General features: G+C 36.7%; 1 protein-coding gene and 1 long non-coding RNA gene across 2 annotated transcripts in view; both read right to left on the bottom strand.

Annotated features, from left to right (window-relative positions):
- Window positions 1-24,606, bottom strand: part of USP10 (ubiquitin specific peptidase 10) — a 49,941-nt gene that overhangs the window by 5,601 nt on the left and 19,734 nt on the right. The window contains exons 3-11 of the mRNA XM_035336507.1: window positions 23,534-23,579; window positions 17,843-18,859; window positions 13,223-13,314; window positions 11,911-12,020; window positions 11,421-11,476; window positions 9,902-10,005; window positions 9,061-9,160; window positions 7,566-7,746; window positions 3,389-3,554 (exon numbers count right to left, since the gene is read on the bottom strand). Of these exons, the coding sequence (XP_035192398.1) occupies window positions 3,389-3,554; window positions 7,566-7,746; window positions 9,061-9,160; window positions 9,902-10,005; window positions 11,421-11,476; window positions 11,911-12,020; window positions 13,223-13,314; window positions 17,843-18,859; window positions 23,534-23,579 (1,872 nt within the window). The remainder of the gene's footprint in view (window positions 1-3,388; window positions 3,555-7,565; window positions 7,747-9,060; window positions 9,161-9,901; window positions 10,006-11,420; window positions 11,477-11,910; window positions 12,021-13,222; window positions 13,315-17,842; window positions 18,860-23,533; window positions 23,580-24,606) is intronic.
- On the bottom strand, window positions 13,567-14,347 carry LOC118172543. The gene is made up of 2 exons (XR_004753751.1): window positions 14,246-14,347; window positions 13,567-14,150 (listed from the first exon to the last, which is right to left on the bottom strand). It is a non-coding gene; the product is annotated as an uncharacterized LOC118172543 (long non-coding RNA).

Here is a 24,606-nt window from a genome sequence, read left to right as displayed (position 1 = left end):
TTTTTTTTTTTAACCAGCAAGCCAAACAGAGCCCAGTTCTTTTCCACTCAAGTAAGTGCCTGCTGGTGCCCACTTGTCCATCTTCCAGGAATAACAAGCAGAAAAAGAAGCTGTACGGCAGACTGTGAAAGGGAAGGTGACAAGAAGAGGTTCACACAATTCTCCCATGAACTTAAGGGAGCATGCATGTATCATGCATCTTAGCATGGAGTGGCTCCTGCTTTTAAGGAGCAAATCTGGATAGGTTTTATATTTAGAAAAAAATATGCACTCGATTCACACAGTTAACATTACTTCAAGAGTTTCCTGGAACTTAGTCTTCTCAATCTTAAATCTTCAATTCAGTTTTGTGCAAAAAATAAAATAAAATAAAATAAAATAAAAATACAGGAGGATGCTGAAGAACATCACTGCAGTGGTTTCAGCAGTTGCCATTCTCCACTCCCAGTAACCCAGCTGGTGTATGGGACCAGATGCCTGCCCTTCAGTTGTGCCACCTCCTCCAGCACATCGGCTTAGATCACAGATCAAAGCAGCTGTGTGTGCCTGTGCCAGGCTAGAGAGCAGCAGCTGGGGAGCAGGCACGCGCTCTGCTGTCCTGACACTGCTAGGTGCCCCGATTCCTGGCAGCAACACCACCAGCAAATACTGCCACAAATGTGTGTTTAATGAACATGAGTCAGAGTCCTAAGAAAATATTTGTATGAGCCTCAAGGAGCAGTTTGAGAGCTCTGGGGGGTGCGAAGACTCCTCCTAAGGAGTTTGAGGAAGGTAACCTGGAAAAGTAAATGAAGCAAGGCTACTTTGCTACTCAACAAGATTCACTTCTGATAGAAAAACATGAACAGGTCTGTGAATAAGAAAAAAATTGCTCCAATGAGGTTAAAAATTAAGCTTTTCAAATATATATATTCACTGTTGAAATGTTCAAGATTTCAGAAACTGATCTGCTTGACCACAAAGAACCAGAGAGGCATAAACAGCAAGAGAATGGCATTCCATTTTAAACATCTGTGTAAACTACCTATTTCCAACTCAACTGCAACTCACTGAGTGATTTCCTGTTTATATTAATACACACATAAAATACAAAATTAACTCCAATGACTCAAAAAATTAAACTGTAAGAGAAATCATTCACATATGTGGAAGATTATTCTTTTCATATACATTGCTTATTCCCAGAACTCGTAAAGAATACAATTCAGATTAAAAACAAACAGTAAACAATTAAGAAATTGAAGTAATACAAGAGGATTTTTAGCTTTAGCAAAAGTTCCTGAGTTCCCCATCTGGAAAATGAGGATGAAACGCTTCTTTGCAACACATTTAGAAAATTACTATCTGCAAAGTCCTAAAAGTGTGTTCAGTGTTTTCTCTACAATTTGTAATGCAAGAGCAGCTATTTTGACTTGAATTTCTTTTGAAAAAAAAAAAAAATATATCTAAAAGACATTGTGAATGCTTGTATTTCCATTCAGACTCTAAAATATAAAGCAAATCAAACCTCCAGCACCTAAACTGAACACCCATTTATTGCAAGCCTTGTAACTGAGCACTGGGTTGTCAGTAAAGAAGTTAATACCATCTGCAGCAAAAACAAAAAAAAAAAGAGAGAATGACTGGCAAAACAAAATCGATGTGGTAAATTTTGATGAGCATGCATTGCAAATGTTTCTTCTACTTGGAAGACAACCAGAGAAGTAAATGTTCACTAACGCTCACTCACTCCTACTGAGCATACAAAGCAGACAAATTTCAGCTATCCACCTTCAGGTTTTCAAATGAAGTAGTCCATCCTCACTTAATCTGACCCTATTTTAATTTGGCATATTTAGAAAACTAACAGGTACAGAAATAAAATGCCAGACAGAACTACTACAACTGATGAGTCTCCTTCCATCCTGGCCTACTGAAAGCAATTACCAAAAGTGTATGAAAAATCGTCATCTGAGCAATCCATGCACAACAGAGATGATGTTCTTTAGTAATGCATCCTGTAACAAGTAAGACACTACGGAAATTATTTTATTTTATTACTCTGTATCACGAGTTCTCAAGCAATTATTCCTTTTACGTACAGTATTATTTGAGAACTACGATAAGTAGTCAGCAGAGCTGCATGAGTCTGGTGGCTTCAACCTGCAGGGCAGGTAAACTGCACCACAATCACTCTCCTTCTCCTCAAACAAAACAAAACAAAAACAACAAAAGCTATAGAGAAGCAAAATGAAAAAAAGGAAGGAAAGTTAGCTCCAGCCCATCCAGACCCAGCACAACGAGGGCGGAGGACCAAGATGTTCTGTTCTGCAAGTGACAAAAAAATCACAGGGCTTGGAGATCTCCTGAGGTCCCCCTCTAATTCAATGGTAACACAGTTCATATAAATCCTGACTGGCTTTTCTCTAACCTTCTCTTAAGTAGCAATGACAACTCCACAAGCACCTCAGGCAAGCTCAGCCAGGTTCCTATTTCCTGATCAAGTATCACAGAATAATTAGTCTCTCTCCCTTTTTAGAGCAGCCTTTGCCATGTCTTAAATCCAGTTTCATCCCTCTACTTCCATATCGTTTCTTCTTGAACAGCTCCTGCCCCTTATTCTTTCCTTTTGTACCGGAGCTTTTAGCCTGCCATTCACTGTCTGCTCTCTTCTGGATATTCCCCGATTGTAAAAAATATTCTTGTTCAACTGATTACCTAAAAATGAATACAGCATTCCTGCAAAATTCCTACAGCAAACCAAGCAACTACACAGTTGTCATGGACACTTGAGCAGTTCTATTGGCTATTGAAAGATTTTAGAACATGATTCCAGACAATGATAATGACCATTACGTGTTTTAGGGCCTCTACCAAGCCACCCATCGACAACTAGTTTCATTTTTGATCTCTAAGTTAAATGTGTAAATAAAAGCCCATCAGGGATAGCAACACAGACAACGATGCAAGTTCCTCCTAACATTACGGTGCGCTTTCTAGCAATGCTCTGAAGAGTTGCTCCTTTAACAAGAACACCTGGCAATCCCTAGGAATCACCGTGTTAAGATTAGCTAAAGCCATTTTGCTTAGAATAGTACGTATTATTATCACAGTTTACCCTGTTAATTTAATGCATACTCAAGTAAAATCTTCAACCAATTACCACGCCAACTCAGAAAACATACCAATTTACAGGCACGGTTTTGCTCAAGAGTTAGTTCTCTTCCTTGAATGACTTTCACTGTATGTATTCAAATGTATTACGTTTTACCACTGGAGGACACCGAAAAGGTTAGTACCTCTTTTATTAACATAAGGTTTCAAGTAACTATTTGTAAACCAAGAGCTGAATAAAAACCCTTGAAAAAAGTTTAATATTTGACTGTAAAAAGGGGTCAACAAAACACACCTCTTGCTTGGTTTTCGTGGTATAACCCTGGACAGACTCTCTTGCCACCAAACTTTCCAACGCATCCTGAACTGTCCGTATCTTGTCAGACTGGATATCCAGTTGTAGGGTGAAGAAAGGTTGCAGTGTAGCAGACTCCTTGGAACTCTGCTGGTAAACAACAGATCTGCGGAAAAAAATAAAAATAAAATGTAAAAAAGTGAAGTAATTTTCAAAAATGTAGAATTTTTAAGTTAAAACGGATCAAAGTCTGCCTTGGTAACTCAATTAATAGTTTAACCAAAACAAAACAAGCAAATATGAAGCTTAAGCAGAAGTTTCAACAACTTAAATCCACTTCAATGCAAGTAAAATGACTTTCACACCCCCTTTGAGCATACTAGCTGGAATTACGTATGAATTGTTTTCTTTATGCAAGGATTAAAACAGTTATTGGGTCAGCACCAGGTATTTAAAGAGAAATGTAGAAATTCTTGATCACGCATTTAAAAAGATTCAACTCAGGACAATATTTTTTCTCCTCCATGTAAACATGAAATATGGAAACAGGAAAGGAAAACAATCTATCACAAATTAGGACCAAAAGACAAAGTATCAGACATTAAAACATTTCTGATCAAGTCTACTGAATTGCATCTTGAGCCTTCAGACGGTTCTACCATTTTATTCTGAGCTGGAAACAAAAACACTTATGTGTTTCATAGCAAAGCACAGCCAAGTATGATTTAGGTTAAAAAAAAAAAGTCTCAGGAGTGGGAATAGTTTACATTAAAAAAAGCAGGTAAGATACCGCAGGGCTATAGTTAGATTTTTGTAAAGATTGTAAAACACAGAGCTTTAAAATAAAGTCCAAACTATACCTAATTGTATTCCTACCTTGGCCACTAAAGTATGTTTCTACACTGCCAACCACAAAAATATTTCTGCTCTGTGAAACATACCTACTTTTGGCAAGTATGTTTGGAACCCAGCTCTTTATGCAGGGAGGCACAGAACGCTTGTATGTAAATTCAAAACCATGATTCCTACCATTTTAAAATCATTCACATCTGATTTATGAAGTTATGCTTTTGAAATATTCAGAAATGTAAAATACTAACCCTTATCTAATCTACATTTTGCTGTAAAAAATTACAACCAAGTCCAAATTCTGTAATAAAAACACATTTTTTTCAGCCACTTCACTAAGTCCAATTTCATACTGAATGTAAATTTGTTTGTTTAGATCTTGCCATAGGAAATATAAACCCTGCTTTGTCAAGGACCAGTGCTTCCTTCTCCTCCCATTATTTTCTGTGTCCAGACTTTGTCTAGATACTCTTTTGTACAAAAACTGGAGACTTCTGCAAAACTGGTACTGGTAGTGACCTAGGGCATGGGAACACATTTCCTGGTTTTTTTTTGTAGTACATTTAGTTGGAGCCTGTAAGTAATCTGGCTTGGTGCTAATTGTTTCGTGCAATGAGATAGTACGTTCTTCAACCTCGTCATCACTGCACTGAGTGGACTCTTCCTGATTTCCTGAAGCCCATCAAACATGGCTCAAGAATTTATTTTATTTTGAAAGCAGTACTTACATTAAAAAGTCCCAGCTGTTTGTTTTATACTAAAGAAATAATTTATGATATTGTTCAGTTTATTATAGTGCCACACTAAGCCTGAAAGTAGTGAGATAATTATCATCATCATAATTCAGGTAGCCATGCTAAAATTTCTTTGCAATATAAACACTAACATATAGGTTTTTTTGCCTCTACTGAAAATTCCTGTCAAAAGACCCCTTTTGATTCAGGCAAAGCCCTAACGCAGCAACAGAAAGCCAATGCATCTTTATATTGGCAAACATATATTCTTCAGAGGGAAGAGAGCCTATGAAAAACAGTGGCATCTTTATTTCAGTTTAACACTCCTCCTTGGCTATATTTAAGGACAAAACCTTCAACACATGGCAAGCACAGTGTTCCAACAAACAAACTCTCCACTGTGTAAGTCTTGCTGCTTTTGGATACATTTCCCAGCCCCTTTTTAAGCTAACCATTATTTAGTGCAATAATCAACAGAAAATTGCGAGCAATTCCAACTGTTTTCAAGTCCATAGATTCAAGACTTCATTAATAACATGGATGATAGTCTGAAAAGATAATATCGTGTTTGTCTTTTTAAGTTATATGAAATGAGATTGCAACATTTCTTCAAAATGCAGAAATGGATCTGACAGCAAAACCTTTGATGGAATTTAGTTTCCATAGATAAAATTAGTAATCGGAATCATTAGAAATTTCAGTTGATCAAGGGAAAAATCCATCATTTTCAGCAAATAATCTCACGCATTCTAAGAACTCTACAGTTAGCAGTGCTGTTCCAAGATACATTTTTTTCATGAAAACAGTCACTGCTCGTTGCTACCCTGCTTAAATCACAACAATACTTTATATGCATTTTTCTTTTAAAATAACTGCATTTGAAGGGAAGAATTGTTGCTATTTAGAAATTGTTGCTACTAGAAATATTTAGTAGGCTTCTAACTGGATGTGAGCTAGCCTGAATAACTAATATTTGAAATTCACACGAGGTGAAAAAAAATCAAAAGGGTCTGTGCACATGAACAAACCAGACCCTGACAGAACTCTTCTTCTACGTGCTTACATTTAAGCCTCACACTGCCTTAAGAAAGTGATTACACCTAAACAGGCAATTAATAATCTGACCCAAGCGAGAAAATGCCAATTCACACAATGTTTTCCTAACTGCTTTTTACATTTGATTTTTTCCAAGTTTTGATGCTTCTTTGGTAGACTTCTACTGGCAATTCTGTATTCAATTCTTCCTATCTCCACCCTCAGCCTCAGAGAAGGAAGCCTTCTAACATCACAACATGGAATACTGTTTCTGTGGTAAATTGTGTGACCTAATTTGGAGACTAAATAAAATGGGTGTGGTGACTGTAGACAACAGATGTCAGATTGGACCTTGTGGTTCTGTCGCTCTGTGCAACTTTTTGCCTTTTTCAGAACCATCTCTATTTTATGTCATTTCCTGTGGATTTCTACAGAAGACAGCATTCCCTAAATATTCATCATTTAACATACTGGTGGAATCCTACAGAGATCTAGACTCCAACCGTGATAAAAACACTAAAGGGTATTAACAATACTTTGGATACGTGAAGATTCCATCAGCATGGAATTCCGATACATACAAACATCTGACTGCCAATTTTTATGGAAAATATTTTATTTGCCAGCTGTCTGACTCAAATCCCTCAAGAATAATTTCACTGTATTTCCCAGGCAGAAGGAACTAGCCGCATTATTCACACCTCTGGACTGAATACCTGGCAACGTAAGGAGTCAAACACTAGCAATTAAGTGTCTGTCTCCAATATAAAAATAATTTGTCAAGTCTAACATTTTTGTTTCGGAATATGTTTTTAGCAAGTGTTTACCTTGTTTTCATTTTAAATTATACATTTCTCCAAACAAGCCATGAGGCGTCCTTTCCAAAAAATATTCTTTCAGTATCCTCTTTCTGGCTTCCTCTGGTATCAGACCTGAATACAAGTAATGTCCCACATGCTTTTCATTCCTGTAACATCTTGTAGCGATTTACATCTTCTGTCTTTAACGTTTTACTTATTAACTATTACACACAACTTTCCTGCCGCTGTGAATCGCGTGTCTAAACAATAAAAAGTTAATAACTGTATTATATTTCAATTCTCTTACTGATTGCATTTAGCTCTTGATAAATCTTGCTATCCCTTTATATTCTGAGGAAAGACTCCTCGGAGTTCATGAAAATTAGGCAGTTGTAAAGTTCTTTGGAAATTTTAGATATTATTATGACTACGCAAAGCACACATTTCAAACTCCTCCTCTATATGCAATTGATGAGTTTTGTTCCCTGAACGACCAGTTCATTTAAGTTGCTTAAAAAAGATTCATACTCTACAACAAATCACAAAACCATTTAGAGCAATCTTTTGATCATTCTGGTTCATCTCTGAACCCTCACTTGCGTAACAAATGCTTCACAGCACAGCAGTTTGTTCCTGCTGGGAGAGATGAATGTTTAAATTTCTTCTACCCAACTGCTGTGAAAAATACAACAAGGAAGAAGTTATTGAGAATGCAGAGCACCCTACAGTCTCAACATCTTTTGCTAACAAGTACTATACCTTATGTGACCGCCAAAAATATCAGTAATTGGAGTCTGAACGAAGTCAGCCTGTCGAGTGACTGATGACTTGTTGCGAGGTCCCACTTGCTCCCATTCATCCTCACTGCCTTCTCCTTGTTCGTCTTGCTCCTCTTCTTCATGAACAGTCTGAGCCTCAGGGCCATTGGAAACTGTGAGTTCTTAAAGGGAAGAAGAAAAAATATAAATATGTATATATATATATATATTTTTTTTTTTGCAAATAAACTCACATCTAGGTGAAGAACTTAAAAGGAAGATAGGAACTTTTTCAGAAGATAAGATGTTTTCATAGATTATCAAGATTTCACAGGCCACGGATTTGAAAAGGAAAATGAGAATTAGTATATTCCTGGTTCCCTCACAGCTGGACCTATCTATACATGAACAGAAAGCAGCTCACTGAATGGTGTATGTAAACAGATGTAATTTTCTAACAAAGCTTGATATATTTTAGTTATAAATTTATTGGTTAGAAAATTAGAAAGTCAAGTGTTATTCTGGAAGCATAATTATGCTATTACTAAATACAACTCCCTTTCGCACAGGTATTTTACAGGGAACCCAAGACTTAGCAAATATTTTCTCCGTGAATGCCAAAGTCAGGAGGCTATAAACTGCACACAGTTAAACTACAAAATATGGAATGATCATTTTATATCATAAAAAAAATTACACTGCTAAAGAGAAATTGGTAGCTGGTGATCGAAACTCTATACTTGGCTAACAGTGTTTTGTTTCATTTTTAATAGGGGACCCAGACATAAAGCCACTGTAAAACGAAATGGCATTTTAGGCTGTGTACAAATCCTAACACTTCTTTCAAAGAAAACTTGTCTCTTGTCTCTGCCTGTGTCAATAAGACTTTTTAAGTCATAGAATATGTTCTGTTTTAAATTAGATATAAATTAGCCGTCAGTCTAGAAAACTGCACTTCCAAAAAGAGATCTTAATCAACAGTGGTTTGAAGATCAGTGACAAAATACACTTGTATTTTTGAACTTCAATGGAGAGAGCCAAAACCCCAGTGAACAACTGACACTGCAGGTATTATGAATGGCAGAGAAACATTGGCCTAAGACAAGGCCAACCAACTTGAGTTAGCCTCAAATAATGTTCAGTTGAGCTCAGTCAAAAATTTGTAATACAGAAATTTTGTGTTCAGGAGGGCTGGGTACACGTTGTGTTATCAGATGTCACTCAGTGTCTATAGAAGCATAATGCTTTTACAAATGCACTGCAGCATTTCAGGTTGTTTGTAAACAGGGTAGACTTACTTTATCCCTTGGGCAGACTTTAGCAAAATATTATTTTTGAAACACATATGACGAGTCTTGAAGATGTAGCATTCTAAACCTATTTCAACTGCTACTCCAAACATTTCTCGGTATTACAAAATCAGTACAAAAAGATGGGAAACATCTTTACTGACAAATATTTGAATGAAATGAAGTTTGCTACAGAAAAAAACTAACTTTCATTATGTGGAGAGAGAAGTTTCTTTAGGGTCAGCATTTCTTCGTGTAGTCCATTGAGAATAAATCCCAAGTATTCTTCAGCATCCTCTTGTCTGCCCTGAAAAAAAATAAAATCCAATATTTGTATAGCATTTTCATATTTTCAACTTAACAGTAGACAGGAGGCATTGAACATCTGGCTTTCCCATTAAAATGTATCAACTACTGAGTCTAAAGTGCAAAGTCAAAGTTCTCATTTTATTGTAACAGCCCCTCATTTTTAATTCAAAAAGAACCAACATGTTAATTGATTTACTTACCATGACAGCAAGTACATAGATAAGCTTCACATAGATACAAGCATTTTTTCATTCTTTTTGATACATATTTAATTTAACGTGCTAGTGTTTAATATTTTTCCAATTTCCTTTAGAAATAATACCAAAAGTTGCAGACAAACCAAGCCCAAATCAAAAGATGGCTTGAACCATTATTTTTTCTTCAAATTGAAACTAAACCTGAAATGGTATTTTTAAGCCTCACTGGAACTTCCATTATTCCATGCTGAATCCCAAGCAGAAATGAACAACTGATTATTTCTTAAATACGAATCAACACAGTATAGAACGAGAAGTTTTTCTGTTCCAATTTTTTCATTGTTCTGAAACACCAAACTGTTACACTTCTTATGAACATCTTCCTACAATTTAAGTCTAGCTTAATTATAACTAACTACCAAGTAGTTGATTTTGATGATATCTAGGCACAGAAACTGATGTATGTACGGTGTTTACATTGTTTTAAGTATAGTAACTCTCTTGTGATGCAATTACAGAAATAAGAGACTTGTAAGCCACACCTTTTCTGACAGACTTGACTTGATAACTGTCAAAAGTCTATAAATATACGTAGGTTCAAAGGCAGCTCCTGGTCGGATGTCTCTCACAATTTTTTCGCCTAAAGCTGCAAGACAAAGAGAAGTATATATAAATAACATCATACAGAAGTTTTTCTACATTATACCTTCATATTCATTTCGCATATCAGTACATTTTGGAATCCAAAATTCAGTTTCATTAACAGTTTCATTCCAGTTTCAGCCAAGTTTCAGCCAAGTAACTGAAGCTCAGAATCCTTAAGATACAACTCTCACATTCATAACCTTTTTTCAAGAAACATCAAACATGATTCTACATTTACTTACAGATGGTCTGGACAATTTTATTACTCTCTTTTTGCACCTAACAGTATGAAGATTAACAAGAATATCCATAATCACCACAAAAAATAACCCTGGTTCTATTTAAATTTTTGTACTATTTTTGTTTTAGAGAAGTATTTGTAAAGGATCACTTTTCTTTCCGGCAGGGAGGAAGGAAAAAAAAAAAAAAAAAAACACCCCTGAAACATTTTGACACAGCATTCAACTTAGTGGTAATACAAGGAAGGCCTCAGAAAATATACTTGAAAACTACAACACAATGAAAATGACCTAGAAGTAAAATAAGTTGCATAAGGCAGTAAGATTTGTTTTACAGAAACAAATCTTAAAAGCAGCAAACCACAGAAATGTCTGAACTGCTTGGAAATCACTGGAACAATCAAGGCCTCGTGGTATTTTCTTGTAATGTTACATAAACACATTCCTGAAACTGATTTTTATTTCTGTAAGTTTGTAATATAACAGATTTGGTTTAGAGATAGAACAATGAAACCTGTTAAGACAGTTTGCTTACACTGAAAAATGCTCCATTCCCCACTACGTGTCACTGATCCTAAACACTTATTATCAAGAATCATACGAAGTTTTAACTCTGCAATAGCACACAGGATGGAGAGGAATTAAAAGCCACGATCACAATCCTGGAGGGAATTTCTAACTGCTAAAGAGACTTGTTATGGCCCTTGTTATGAAGTAATATATATGCAATGTATTTAAAGAAAAAAAAAAAAGAAACAACACAGAATTACAGAATTGAGCAAGCTGATAAACCAAAAAGCTGGAAGTATGTAAGAAAGGAAACAGTGAATATCAAATGATTTATTAGGACAAGATGTCTTCTGGAAACATCCCTAACAATTAAGCTAATCTTTATAAAATATACATATTCTTATTGCATTTGTACATTTGATCTACCAAAACGGAATAAAGTATGACATTTTGATACAAAACACCAATAAGGAAAAACATGACACCGACAGAAAAGTAACTGCAAACTTTTAAAGACACCTAGAAACCCTCAAAGTCTGAAGACCAAAGTCTGAAAGGATCAAACACCACTATTTACAGGTCTTAGGTACATTCACAATGTAGATCCTTACCCCAAAGGTTTCTTATTATGCTTTTAAAAGACTTTTCTCCTTCTACTCCCACTCACCTTGTTTGGCTTTAGGAGGTACAGGCATATTAGTGAACTCATTCATTAAACGAACACTGAAACAGAATGGAAGGAACAACTACACATGAGCAGCAAGTTAAGACTTCAAAGGACAAATAATAAAATTAGATCATTGTCATTACAGACAACCAAAACCCCTAAATTATCACTACAGAAGTCTCAATGTTCAGACATAAAAATTAACCAGACCGTTGCTAATCATGATGAGGTGCTAGATTAGCTCTTGCAGTTCTCACAGTTCATTTTTGCACACAGAACACTAATTAAAAGCTTTATTTCGGCAATAGGAAGCATCTTCCTTGACAATTCAAGTAATTACAAAGTTTGTTATGAAAGTCAAGTGTCATTAAAAAAGCACAAGAAATGTTTGGATACATACTAGCTTTTATCATTCGCAGTAACAATCATTTCTTAGAGCTTTCTTAATAAGCTTAATCCGATCGCAGATTTTTTTAAACAAGCTACTTACAAACTGTCTATCATTGGTGTTGAGGTACACGGCCGCTGTGATTTTGAATACATTGGAATGGACTTCATTAAATGATACATTGGAGGGCAAGCAACCAAGGCTTGCAGGGTCTATGCAGTGGCATTAAGGAAATATTCAGAATGATCTGCATATTAATTAAATATTCAAACATATTAAAACTATATGTAAAAAAAAAAAAAGTTCTTTATTACGTAGACCAAACTGGTAACTATAGTCGTGTTCATGGAAGGACTTTTCTTAAAACGTTAGCTGCTAATGTACAGAAGCCCTACTTAAAAAAAACAGCATCTTGAAACATGCAGCGATTTCACTGACATTTTAATCATTCCAAATACTTTAACTCAAAATGAAAATAGCATTTGCTCTAGGAACAGAACAGGAAAGCTATTTTCATAGGAATGACTTCACAAAATTAACTACTTGAAAGTCAGCACATGATAACCTGGAAAAATTAGTGTGTTTTCTAAAAAGAATGGAAGAAGCCAGAAGACAAAGTCATCTTTAAAAAAGGTGGTGATTCACCCCCGTAACCAAAACAGTGATGTGAAACATTCTTCAGTTTAAGGACAAGTCTAGAGCAACGAGTAAAACTACAGTATGCCTTGGGAGAAAAATATTCTAAAAACAATCTGCTACTACATGATGAAAACAGTAAAAAGAGGAAATGTATTACAACACTGAAGGGGCAAATAAATAAAAAAGGCAGCTATCTTAACAGCTAGTGAGACATAAACCCGATCCCTAGAGCGTGCAAAAATTCAGTAACAAATTCTCATGGAACATGTTAAGAGCGAACACTGGGAGCTAATACAGAAAATGAGATGAGTACAGAACTGGTTATAAGATAAAAGTGGATATTTAAAGCAGAAATGCTCACCTGGAAATATGTGGTTAGGTTCTGCAATGATCAGTCTTGAAGTTAGTCTTAATATTTTCACTAGCAGGACTAGCACTTAACAAAAGAACCACTTAAATTGCAGCACAAAGAGCCATGAGTAAACACAACTAGAATTTACAAGGTTTCCATCCAGTCATGAGACAACTACAGTTGTGAAATATTTTGAAAGAGGTAAGAGAAAGTAAACAGAACTGTGCAACCAGCTGCAGAGAACCTCAGACACTGAGTTCAATGATACCCAAATACCCAGATGCTAGCATTAAACATCAATAGTATTATGTTATGTGAAGATACTTTTCTGCGGTACTTACCAGAGTAAACCAGGAAAGCTTTGAGACAGACAGAATACATGTTTTAACTTAAGCATATTAAGTTTTTCCAAGGTAAGGATACAGCATTGATGTAGCACCAGTTTCCTTTGTTGATCAGCCCTCGCGGTTGCAAAGACACTGGTTTATGTATTAGTTTTACATTTTCCAGTATTTCTGCAGAATGAGAAACAGTAAATTGAGCCATCAATAAAATGCACATGCTAGTCATCAAAACAAGAATTTAACGCTTTACAGAATAATGCAAATGAGTTAACAAGATTCCCAGGAACTTTAGCAAGTAATTGTCACTTCATTTAAACAGGGTTTGTATTTTAATCAGACTTCTTCAGCAGAAGACGTTCTGGAATTTGTGTCGGGTATATAAAAAAATAATCACTGTCATTTCAAAATTAAGAACTATTTGTCTTAATCATTATTTTACTACCGTAAGACTATTTTATTTAGATAGATAAATAGGTATAGATGCATATGTAGATATAAATTCCCATTAGCTGCAATCCCTTGCTATCAATTGTATGGAACATTTGTGAAATTCCTCTCCTGCTCTGAAGAGAACTGATGCTGATGTAGCAGCCTTAGTTTACAAGTTTCAACATACACTGTCATACAGCAAAATTATCCAAGTGCAAACAGGATGGGCAGATATTAACATAGTCTTCTGAACAGAACATTTTATTTACTGCTTTAAGACTTAAAATCCACAAGATTACTTACTGGCTTACACAATTTAAAGCTTTACTGCTTTCACACTTCCAAATCTATCAGCAATGGCACAAGTATAAAAACTGTGGCTCATAAACTGAAGTCTGTCATCGTTATGAAATGGAGAGCAAGCGCGGGAGTTTTTCCTAGAAGTCTGACCTATTATTTAGGTAGCTAAATAAAACCTATTTAAGGAAAATATTGGGTCTGGCACATTTTACATTTGTGAAACAAGGACTAGAAGCATACAAGACAGAACAGAAAATGCAAATAAACATAGCAATTGCCTACCAAGGGGGTTATTTGGTTTTATAATAAATGTGAGGGCCTCTAAAGCCATGGTGCTACACACCACATAACCTTAAGAGCTGGAGCTGTTCACTAGAAGAAGTGTCTAAACAGACGCAGTAAGGTGACAGAAGAACAAGGCTCAGAGCATTAAGTAGAGGAGGTGATAATAGCAAAAATTCACGGCTTTCTTTTTCCAGCCTCTCTGCAACTATGAGCTCTGAACATGCCAATTCTAACAATATCAGTCCTCTATTACATTAAGAGCCTGGCACCCGAAAGGGCAGAGAGCAAACAGATCTAACAGGGAAGACCTCAGCATCTAGTGCGGGTACAGATGAAAATCCTTCTGGGACTGCTGAAACATATTTGTCATTGAATTATTAAAGCTCAGGTATTTCAGAATATACTCACAAATATATTAAGAATACATTAATATATTAATATAAAAATATTAAAGTTTTAAATGTGTTGTCCACACATTCGATCTTTCTGTTAAGATAAATAATCACTGTTGAAAACTAGGATAAAAGTAACTAAAAAGCTCTTGTTTTTAAAGCCTACCAATACCTTTTTATGGTAACTTTATTTTTCCTCACACCTTATCATATGGAATAAAAATATTATTGGGGACTTTAGCATCCTCTTGCGGTCATAGAACTGCTTTGTAAGCAATGTCTAAAGTAACTGCAGCACGTTTTGTTTCTTTTAACAAAGAATTATTTTTGTTTACAGCAATTACATTCAATACCACGTTTTCATACCACATCTAACATTTACACAGTAAAGTAACTTTTACAACAGTATTGGAAGAAAGAAAAATACATTTACAACCATGAGAAACATTCCTTAAGACTTCAAAAGTTATTCTAAAGCACACATCACTAACTGGAATTCACATTTGGTTTATATATTTGAAGTATCTCTCAGAGTAGCTCCTAAAAACCCTTCTGAGACAAAGTCAGTCCTAATTTTCCATGTTTGTTGAAAGATTACAGTTTTCAAATCTTACTTCTCTTTCTTCTGCTACACTACCTTCCCAGAGAAGTGAAGCTCAAAGAGGATCAAAACATTTTCATCATCCGAAAATCTTTTTGGATTCCCCCATAGAATTTGGATTCCCCCATAGAAATTCTTCCTCATTACCAAAAACATGGTTAAAAGACTACCCAGAGAAGAGCTTACTCTGAGCCTAGATAAGACCATCAGCTATCATCCCGTTATGCATCACAGTGTAGTTATTAGCTGTGAAATGTGGCAAGTTAAACCTGACCAAGTTTGGTATTTTTTGACAGATATAGAATATTTATAACCGTACTATCTCTTAGAAATTAATTATTAAAATGTTTGCCCTAGCATTTAAATTAGGCTAACGTGAAGAACTCATCCTGTGGTCCATTTCTGAACATGCAAGCCCTGCACCTGTTCTTCTCTACCGCTTTGTTATTCCCAGATTTCCTTGTTTTGACCAATAAACATCAATTGTTCATAACTTGCCTCAAAAGTTCCCTTTACCTCTTTACTAGCAATGCCAGTAAACCACTCACAACACACCTTAGCCACTTGCTAAAGTTAACTGTTCAGAACTTTTGTCCCCATGAAGATTAACATGAGAACTGTTTTATTTTCTGGTCCTAATTCTCACCTCCTCATCTTTTGTACCTTTCATCTGAATTTTAGGACTAAGAAACCACAGACCTTTGTGGATGAATGAAGTAGCATCAATTTAATTTCAAGGTGCCTGTGAACCATTAATCACCGCGTAGCAACTGGTGAAATTAAGGTAAGAAGCATTGATTTATCTATGGAAAAGGCATTTGTGCTCATGTCCTGAGCACGTGTTCTAAACAGAAGCTATACAGAAGGGCCTCAGAGCTTCAACATTAAGTCAGAAGATTTGCTAACTTTGCTTGCTGAACTCGAGATACTTATGTAACACCTTTTTGTATGTGGGTGTAGAAACAAAGAACTTAATAGTGTTCTCAGGCCTGTTTGGGAAATAGGTATATCATCTCTTTCATTTATTTTTTTTAAAGAAAGTCACCTCCTTCCACAGAGCAAAGCACTGATCACATGGCATTCAGATGCTCATGTAAACATTTTATAGTGAAAGCAGCAGCATCTGAACAACAGGAACTGCAGCAATATAATCCCTACCTAAATTAACTGAAATGAGAAGATGTATTCCTTTTCACTGGTAAAGAAAGGATCTATAATCAATTTCTTCCTCTGCAAAGCAAGCTAATAGCGAAGGTGCAAAAGAAAACAGCATAAAAATAATACTGCTATTTTCATGTATCAGGACAAAATAAAAGCTTTGCTCCCACCTGGTGGCAAAAAACTGTAGATGTTCATTGTTTCTGTACAAAGTTAACCTAAAGCTGTAGCAACTGGGACAAGATGAAGTACTTTATTTGTGGTAAGCGGTTCTATTTTTACTGATACCACAAAACATTTTAAGTTCAAATTCATCATCACCAAGTGATAGCGTTAAGTATAGAGTGTAACATACATTGCATGGATGGGTTCCAAGAAATCAGCACCGGTACATACACACACCTTAGCACAGCCAACTACGTTTGTGACAGAAGTGAAAAATACACAGAATAAGCTTTTCTCTCAGCAGACAGGTTTAAGCAATGATAAAATTACTGAGCAAACATGTGGATGCGAGGCAGGCATGTACTTCGGGGTATCCTGAACAGAAATCTCCAGGTCAGCTTCCAGTTAGAGGAGAAAATGATCTTTGACTTGAAGTTGTCACACACAAACTGCTGCGGTACTTGTCAATTAGCTTCTGGACTGTATCAGCAGGATTTTGCACAAACCTTTTCACATATAGACTACTTAAATTCAAAATCCTTATTTTTGTTCAGGGACACCAAATACAACTAACTGGCTATTTTTCTTCATATTTTTGCAGATTCAGTTGGAAAACAAATGTCATTCACATCCTAGCATTTCTCATTAGAACCACGGATACAATACCAACAGTCCAAGCCTTCATATCACACGTTCTTTCTGAACGTACCCTTTGGACCGTTTCTTATGATTACTCTAACAGGCAGTAAATAGCATTATTTCTGAATAAAATAATATAGTTTAAAATGGGTAAGGATGATTCTTCAAAATTCAGAAGACAAACCATTAAAACAACAGATCCATAAATATAAATGCTATTTCCTGAACTAGAATTCCTGAAGCAGATCCTATTTAGGTGTTACACTTAAGCTCCTGCAAGCATCCAGGAATTTCAGGTACTTCAGCACAAAAATATTAACACTTTTCTTTTCTGGAATGCATTACAAGATCGTAAATAATAGATATGACACACTGTTTTCACAACATACTTTTCTAATGTGTTCTCCCTATTACAATAGTACACAGTCAAATCTAACTAATCCATTTAAAAAGAAAATGGATCACAGACCATTTGAGCATATTGGTTGAAAAGCAGCAGTATTTTTACTGCACTTGGTACAATATGATAATGTCTTGTTGCAATGTTTACTCAACTCAGGGGGACGCAAACCTAGCTTCTTTAAATAGCACCTTTCCCAGCTGTGTATTAACAGTCATCTTATTAAGAACATCAGCAGAGGAACCTTCTCTCAACACTGTACACTCCTGTTTAGAAGCAAGGAAACAATACCCTTCTACTGAACCATCCACTCGTGTGTGTTAACTATACCTGCAATCTTTATGGCTACAGGATCCTCTGAAACTGGAACAGGCCCCTCTTTGACTTCAACCTGTTTTTCAGGGACCAGAGTAGATGTGGCAGGAGGGGTATACTTAGTCTCAACATAGACCACAGATGTGGAAGCAGAGGGCTTGGAATTGTGAAAAAGACTAGCCCACGATTTTGCAGGCTGATTAACAGGGACTGATCCTGCAACCGGGACAGTTGCCTCAGTAGTAGGTGAAGCTTCCTCAGGCTTAGCTTGGTCTGAGTCAGTGCTTTCCACAGTGTGCAATTCTACCCCATTGGCAGCTGTGTCCTCACCCGAGGATTCAAGTGTTTGTCCATTAGTAACGCCAAGAGTTTCAGTAGTATCAGTACCAGCATAAGACTGTACAACAGCTGTCCTTAAAGGGCTATCTCTGCCAGTCTCTGAGGGGATGCAAAACTGTTCAGAATTAGTAACACTGCATACCTCAGGCTGCCCTGCAGTCCTGGTATTGTCTAGTGCGCTAGAAACAGAATCATCAGAAACAGCTTCGTTAACGAAGTCCACAGAATTGTCCGGGCTGTTGCAAGTCCTTGGGGTGGCCAGGGAGGGGATGTCTCCCGTCAGTTCCGTATCCTCCGTGCTTATACTGTTCAGTCCCGATGAATTTGCGTGGCCATTTACAAGAGCTTCTGTGGGAGCGATACCGTCTTCCAAGTAACTGTAGTATCCAGGGGGTCTTTTTTTCTTCTTTTTGCGCTCCCTTTGCCCCAGGCCTCCAGCCAAGCCATCATTTTCAGCGTTAGAACCACTATCCAAAGCGAGGGTTGGATCGCTGAACTGGCAGTCAATGGAGTTGTAGTTTGTTTCGCTGAGGCTATCATCAGGGGTTTTCTGAGCAGGTGCACAACTGAGAATGAATTCTGGAGCCTGAGGATTCAGAGTGCTTGAAATACTGTAGTCAGTGTTATTTAGTACAGAGGACTCTGTCTCAATAACTTCATTAACACCAAATTCAATTCTCTGATACTCTTCCCCTGGACAAAAGAAAGCAAACCTGAGTTATTGAATGACATCTAATCATAAAGCTACAAAAAAAATATTTTCCTGCAACACAGAAAACAAGCAACATTCCCTCAAACGCAAACTGTTCTTATTCTTTATCTCAAGCCTAATGGCCTTTTTAAAAGCATCATTTTCCTGAAGACTACAGAGTACATCTCAGCTTTTCTTAAGCATGGTTTCCTAAAATATGTAATTTTCAAAACCCCTGCACTGTTCCTGCGAGGAACACCTGTTAAATAGACCTATTAAGAATAACTATTAAAACCCAATGACTTTAGCAGTATAATGCATTAAGTTAATTACTGAGTAAGTGCATCTAGAATATGGTGCAATATTTAACTCCACACTTCTTCCAAAGTCAGCCTTTTCCAGAGCCAACTAGAAAATGCAATACTTTAACAGTTTAGCCCTTAAAAATTGAGAGTTTTTTTTTTTTTTCCTGGCATGTAAAGATTTATGATAATCATTAACAACTGAAAAAATATTTTCATTATAAATAGTACAGAAACGGTGCAACTAGTTTTTGGAACTCTAGGCTCATCAATAACTTAGTGAATTTTATGACAGCTGAACGTATGACTGACAGTGTGATATAGATGACTGATTCCAAGATAAGAAATAGAACAGACGTACCTCAATGCAAGTCAATGTTCAACTCGTATGTACAATCAATGCTGAGAAATTTGTGGATTACGTTTTTTAAATTTATCCGGGAACTTTGACATGAAATGCTAAGAAATATTCTCATGGCAGGCATGAGAACATCAATATCACTAAAAATTATCAGCCAGCCACAAGGTATTGCAATTTCATGGAACTTAATTAGTTTTATAACGCATGTGCTCCAACTACTAACACTGACTACCTCAGTTACAACCATTTTCACAAATAGAGATAAAATTAATGAAATTTCTGAGTCTCAGAAACGTTAAAGGTAAGCTCACATTTTAGTGCTTGCAGGTCTTCCTATGACGTGGATGTCACTGTGTCAAATACATTAATTTAATATTTTCTGTTTGCTCTAAGATGAGGAGCTAGAAAGCAATTTTCAAACTTTTAAAACTTTTACAAGAGAACCAAACAACACTGAGCACTATTTCCAATAGAATAATTTGGTTGGTACACCAAAAATCTTCAATGTTTTTGACCAGCTTATGTACGACTTGTCAACAGGTGTGTGTTTTCAAGCATATCAATGAAATCACTCAGCAGAAGTTTCCAAAGAAAAATAAAGGAAATAATCCTATGGAAGAACAGAGTCTAGCGGATAAAGTTTTGCTACGTAACTGTTTCAAAACTCCCAAAATCCTTTCTAGAAAAGTCACTTGGCAAAAATATTAACTTTGAAAAAAAAAAATGAGATGTACATATTTTTAAAAGCAAGTGAAGGGTAACACACATTCAACGTGTGCTGAGTTCTGACGCATGCAATAGCAAAATACTCCAAATTAATTAATAAAGATCAGTCAAGTAATCACATATGATGTCTTGCATGATCAGTAGCTCACACAATTTCAGAATAGAACTTCATGCTAAATTACAATATAAAAATATAAATACAGTTGTTAATTGCTTTTCTCTCAATACGTTAATTAATGAGCTGTAAACAGATGTGACCTCTAACAATTTTGATCTGGCTGCCAGTTAGGCTAAAAGAAACTTAAAAAGGGAGAGAGAACTCTCCATACAAACCTGCTTTCTTTAAATCATGTTAACAAGAGCCTGAATTTCAAATTCACTCAGCCTTCCCCCCACACCCAGGATTTCCTAACACCATGCCTGTCAAGCTGCCTTTCACCAGCTACTTCTGCAATCAGCACTAGCTATCACCCCGCAGAAGAGAGAGCTTAAGTTGCTTTCTAAATCCACAGCCTGGCGGCAGGGAGGTGAAGTGATGTTGCCTGATACCACTTAAGAGGGAAGGGCTGGGAGATCTCAGGCATCACCTAACTCTGTTCAGCACCAACAGTAACTGGCTACTGAATCAGTGCTACGTGCTGGCTGACTTGCCAGGATGCACAGCTCAAAACCAGCCCTAGCTTCATCTGCTTGCAAAGGCTGGCCATGGGTTTTAGAGGACATGGGACACAAATCCACAACGTAACTAGTCCTCAATAGTTCACCTGAGGATGTAGCAACTTGTTAGTTCACACATGAACAGAAAGCTAGTTCTTTACCTGCTGTTAAAACAATAAAAAGCACAAGCAGCAACTGGTAACATGTAATATTCCTCCAGCCACAGTAAGAGTGAATTGTTTCAAATCCCTACCAATTCAAAATAAGCTGGAACTTCTGTTTCTTTTCCAAAATCTCAGTTTGGAAAAGAACCAACAAATAGTAATTGCTTTGAAATAAAGATTGGGGTTTCTTTTCGTGGGTGAGTTAAGTCTACCACAGCTAAAGGCAGAGGTGCTCATGTTTGCCCTCCCAGCCTGCTCCTCCATTCACCAGCAAGCTTCCAGCACTTGTGCTACCAAAGGCTAACCTGGCAAAAAAATAATCCACAAGAGTATTTTCTTCTGTTCTGGTGAGCTAATCAGCTTACTAGACAATCACAGAGCCAACTCAGGGCAAGTGGGGAGCAGAAAACAAAACATATCCTTTATAACTGTTGTAGAAAACTGATTTAGCTGAAGTTGCAACGTGAACTTTGTAGGCTAATATCTAGCCAAGAGCATAACTGACATTCTAGCATTTAACACAAATTAGGATGACAACTGAAGCACTGAACCTTACACCTTACAGCAGGAATAAGATACTAAACACCAGTATCTACGCTATAGTTAGTTTATGGGTGGCTGGCAGAAGCTCATTTGCTGTAAGATTGTGTTAAGTTCCTTTGGAAAAAAATGAGAGGTAATTTTTTCCTATTTGTTTTGACCTTCCACTTCGCTTCTGGGCGACTTTGTTTCAATCTAGTTCAGAGCACACTCCCTGAATGGACTGAAACAGATGCATCTGTCACGAACAACATGGTAGCATATTGAAACAAGCATCAACAGATGCTCCCAGGACAGAGTCTACGTACAATAACCAAAGCTGTGAATACTTGGCACTAATTAGTCTGAACACAGTTCTGAATATTAGAGCTTCAGCCATGATTTGATTATTTAAGTATTACCAAATCTAATTATGTAATAAAGTTAAATACTGAAAATGAGCAGAAAAAATTAGGCTAGGGGGTGACAACATGGTCAGTAGGTGTCGTCTCATTGTAATCACAAATACTCTACATAAGCACAGCATTCCGTTTTAGTTTCCACAGCTTCCTATGCAGCCATCACAGTGTAATATGCATGCACAGTACAGTGCAAGCTTGTTAAAGACATTTTTCAGGCAAAGCCTAATTTGCTGTCATTACCTAATCTCAGGGCTGGGAGGGATTCTCTCAGGGTCTAGGAATGATCTGAAAAACATTTGTACAAACCAACTTTTTGCATGGCTTGTTAATATTGAAATCTAAGTCTTAACAGAACTTAAACCCATAGTTAGACAAAACAATGTGTGACTGGATGTCCCTGCCATCAGCGACAGCTTGCGCTGCTCCATGGGCCTTTTAATGAACTTGTCAAACGCCTTCTTCAAACTACTCAGGGTCCTAAAAAGGGTCTTGAGCTAAAATAGAGCTCCCCAATTTTCAGAATGCTGCACATCTGCTTTCAAGTAAGATCTGCTGTCCCCTTTATGACTGGTTATCTTATTTACCTTTAAATTCAAGGCCAAAGTTGCTAAGCATAATGATCATATGTTCTTAAACTTTAATATGTGCATTTTGGTCCTCTTAAATACTTCTGAGCAATGTCCTGTCAGACACCTGGGTTATTTTGAAGAATATCTGGATGTCATTTTTATCCATCTCATATACATCTGAGTAAATCTCAGCTTCCCCGCTCATCCCTGGGATTCACCATTAAAAAAAAAATAAAACCACTCCAATTTACCTGCTGCATAAAATATTGAGGAAGTTTTATACCATACAGAGCTATAATCACAAGGTGACTCCTACTTAGCTTTCAGCTTCATGCAACTATGAAGTAAGGCCATGTTTCTTTTTCAAACTGTAAGGTTTAGGGCTAAGATGGAGAAGAAACGTGACCATTACAGCTTTAAAACAGGAACTCTAACACATTTTTACATTGAGTCATACTTTCACACAAAAAAATAATAATCCAGAAAAACAGCTGAGCCAGACAGAAACAGTGTCAAAGGGAACACTGGAGAGAGCAACGTTTGCAGAGCTGTCTTCAGGTTAAAACTGCCAGAAAACATTCAGTCTGTGGCCTTAGAAGAGGGCCAGCTGAATGCCACGCAAGTTAGTTGCTTCTTCAGTCCAAGTTCTCTAGCAAGCTCCAGGCCTCCAGATTTTTACAGCTACTGCACTATTTCAGCAGGACACTAAGACTGTGTGGTAACACAATCAAGAAGCACGTCGACAGCAATAAGCTGAAGTTCAATGCAATATTTTTAAATAGTCTCACCCATCTCATGCAATAAATGGGTTTAAAAAAGCAACCTGCCAAATATACACACATACGCCTGCTGACTGAGCTCTAAAGAATAAATTTAAAGAGAGCATGTAGCAAGTCGAGGTTTCACCAACTACGTTTTCAAAAAGGATGTTGATTTCTAACCGTGATGAAACTTACCTGTGGACTTAATACCACACGTAACTGTTTCATTGTAAGGGGGAAGCTGTAAGAAAAAAGAAATGAAAAAAATCATTAAGAACAATTTCGTTTGAAACATCTGATTTCTTTAAGAATAACCCCATTGTTAAGATCTAATTTTCCGAGTGTCTTGAACTCTTGTTTCTATATTTATCAAATCCCACACGGCAGCTTCAAGTGTCCTTGCAGATTAGAACAATCACTGAAAGATAAAGATTATCTTGGTTACACATCGTAGGCTCATCAACTTCTCAACCAATTCACCTCCCACTATCAGGATCTTCCTTTATGAACAATAACTCTCCACAATCTTAAAAAATGAGGAATCTATCCTCTTTATATAAAAACTGAAGCAAGGATAGACCCAATTATCTGTGGAAGGACAAAAACAGAGCTTTGCACAGACAATATTCACCCCTAAACCGTTTTAACTCTCAACTTAAGTTCAGCTACAGCGCTGCCCTTCAAGTGTTTCACCTAAAATCTACCGTTAATCACATTTAACAAAAGCAAAGATTTCTGAACATCAGCCTAAGCATAATATAATCAACCTACACAGAAGTCATCTGGATTGTAAATCACTCAAGTATAAAACACTGGCATCATTTTATGGACTCAGTGGCTGACAGAACTCTTTGTACTGTGTAACCAGAGGTGGGCAATTTCTAATCCCCCCATCAACTCAGCCCAAACTTCCCCGGCAGCTGAATGCCTTCTCTTGTGCCTGCCATAAACGGGTAGCCACCACCACAGAGCTTTCCAGCAGCTGCCTGAAGAACAGCTGAACCGTTTCTGCAGTGGGAGATAAAGCTGTAAAAGTACAGTGCAGTTTATGAGGCTATTCCAAATATTAATTTAATAATCAATAATTTTAAAGACATCCACTTAAGTCTTCACTTATGTAAAAGTACAGTCACTTAAATGTTGCCTTCTATAAGTACTGTAGACAACAACGCATCAGAAGTAGCAAGAAAAACATTTCTAAAATTGCATTATTAAAAAGTACGTAAGAATGCGTATCGTAAAATCCATAAAACATCTTAATGCATCAA

This window comes from Oxyura jamaicensis, chromosome 11 (genome assembly GCF_011077185.1).
Source record: "Oxyura jamaicensis isolate SHBP4307 breed ruddy duck chromosome 11, BPBGC_Ojam_1.0, whole genome shotgun sequence".
Classification (NCBI taxonomy): domain Eukaryota; kingdom Metazoa; phylum Chordata; class Aves; order Anseriformes; family Anatidae; genus Oxyura; species Oxyura jamaicensis.
This window is presented reverse-complemented; position numbering and strand designations above follow the sequence as displayed.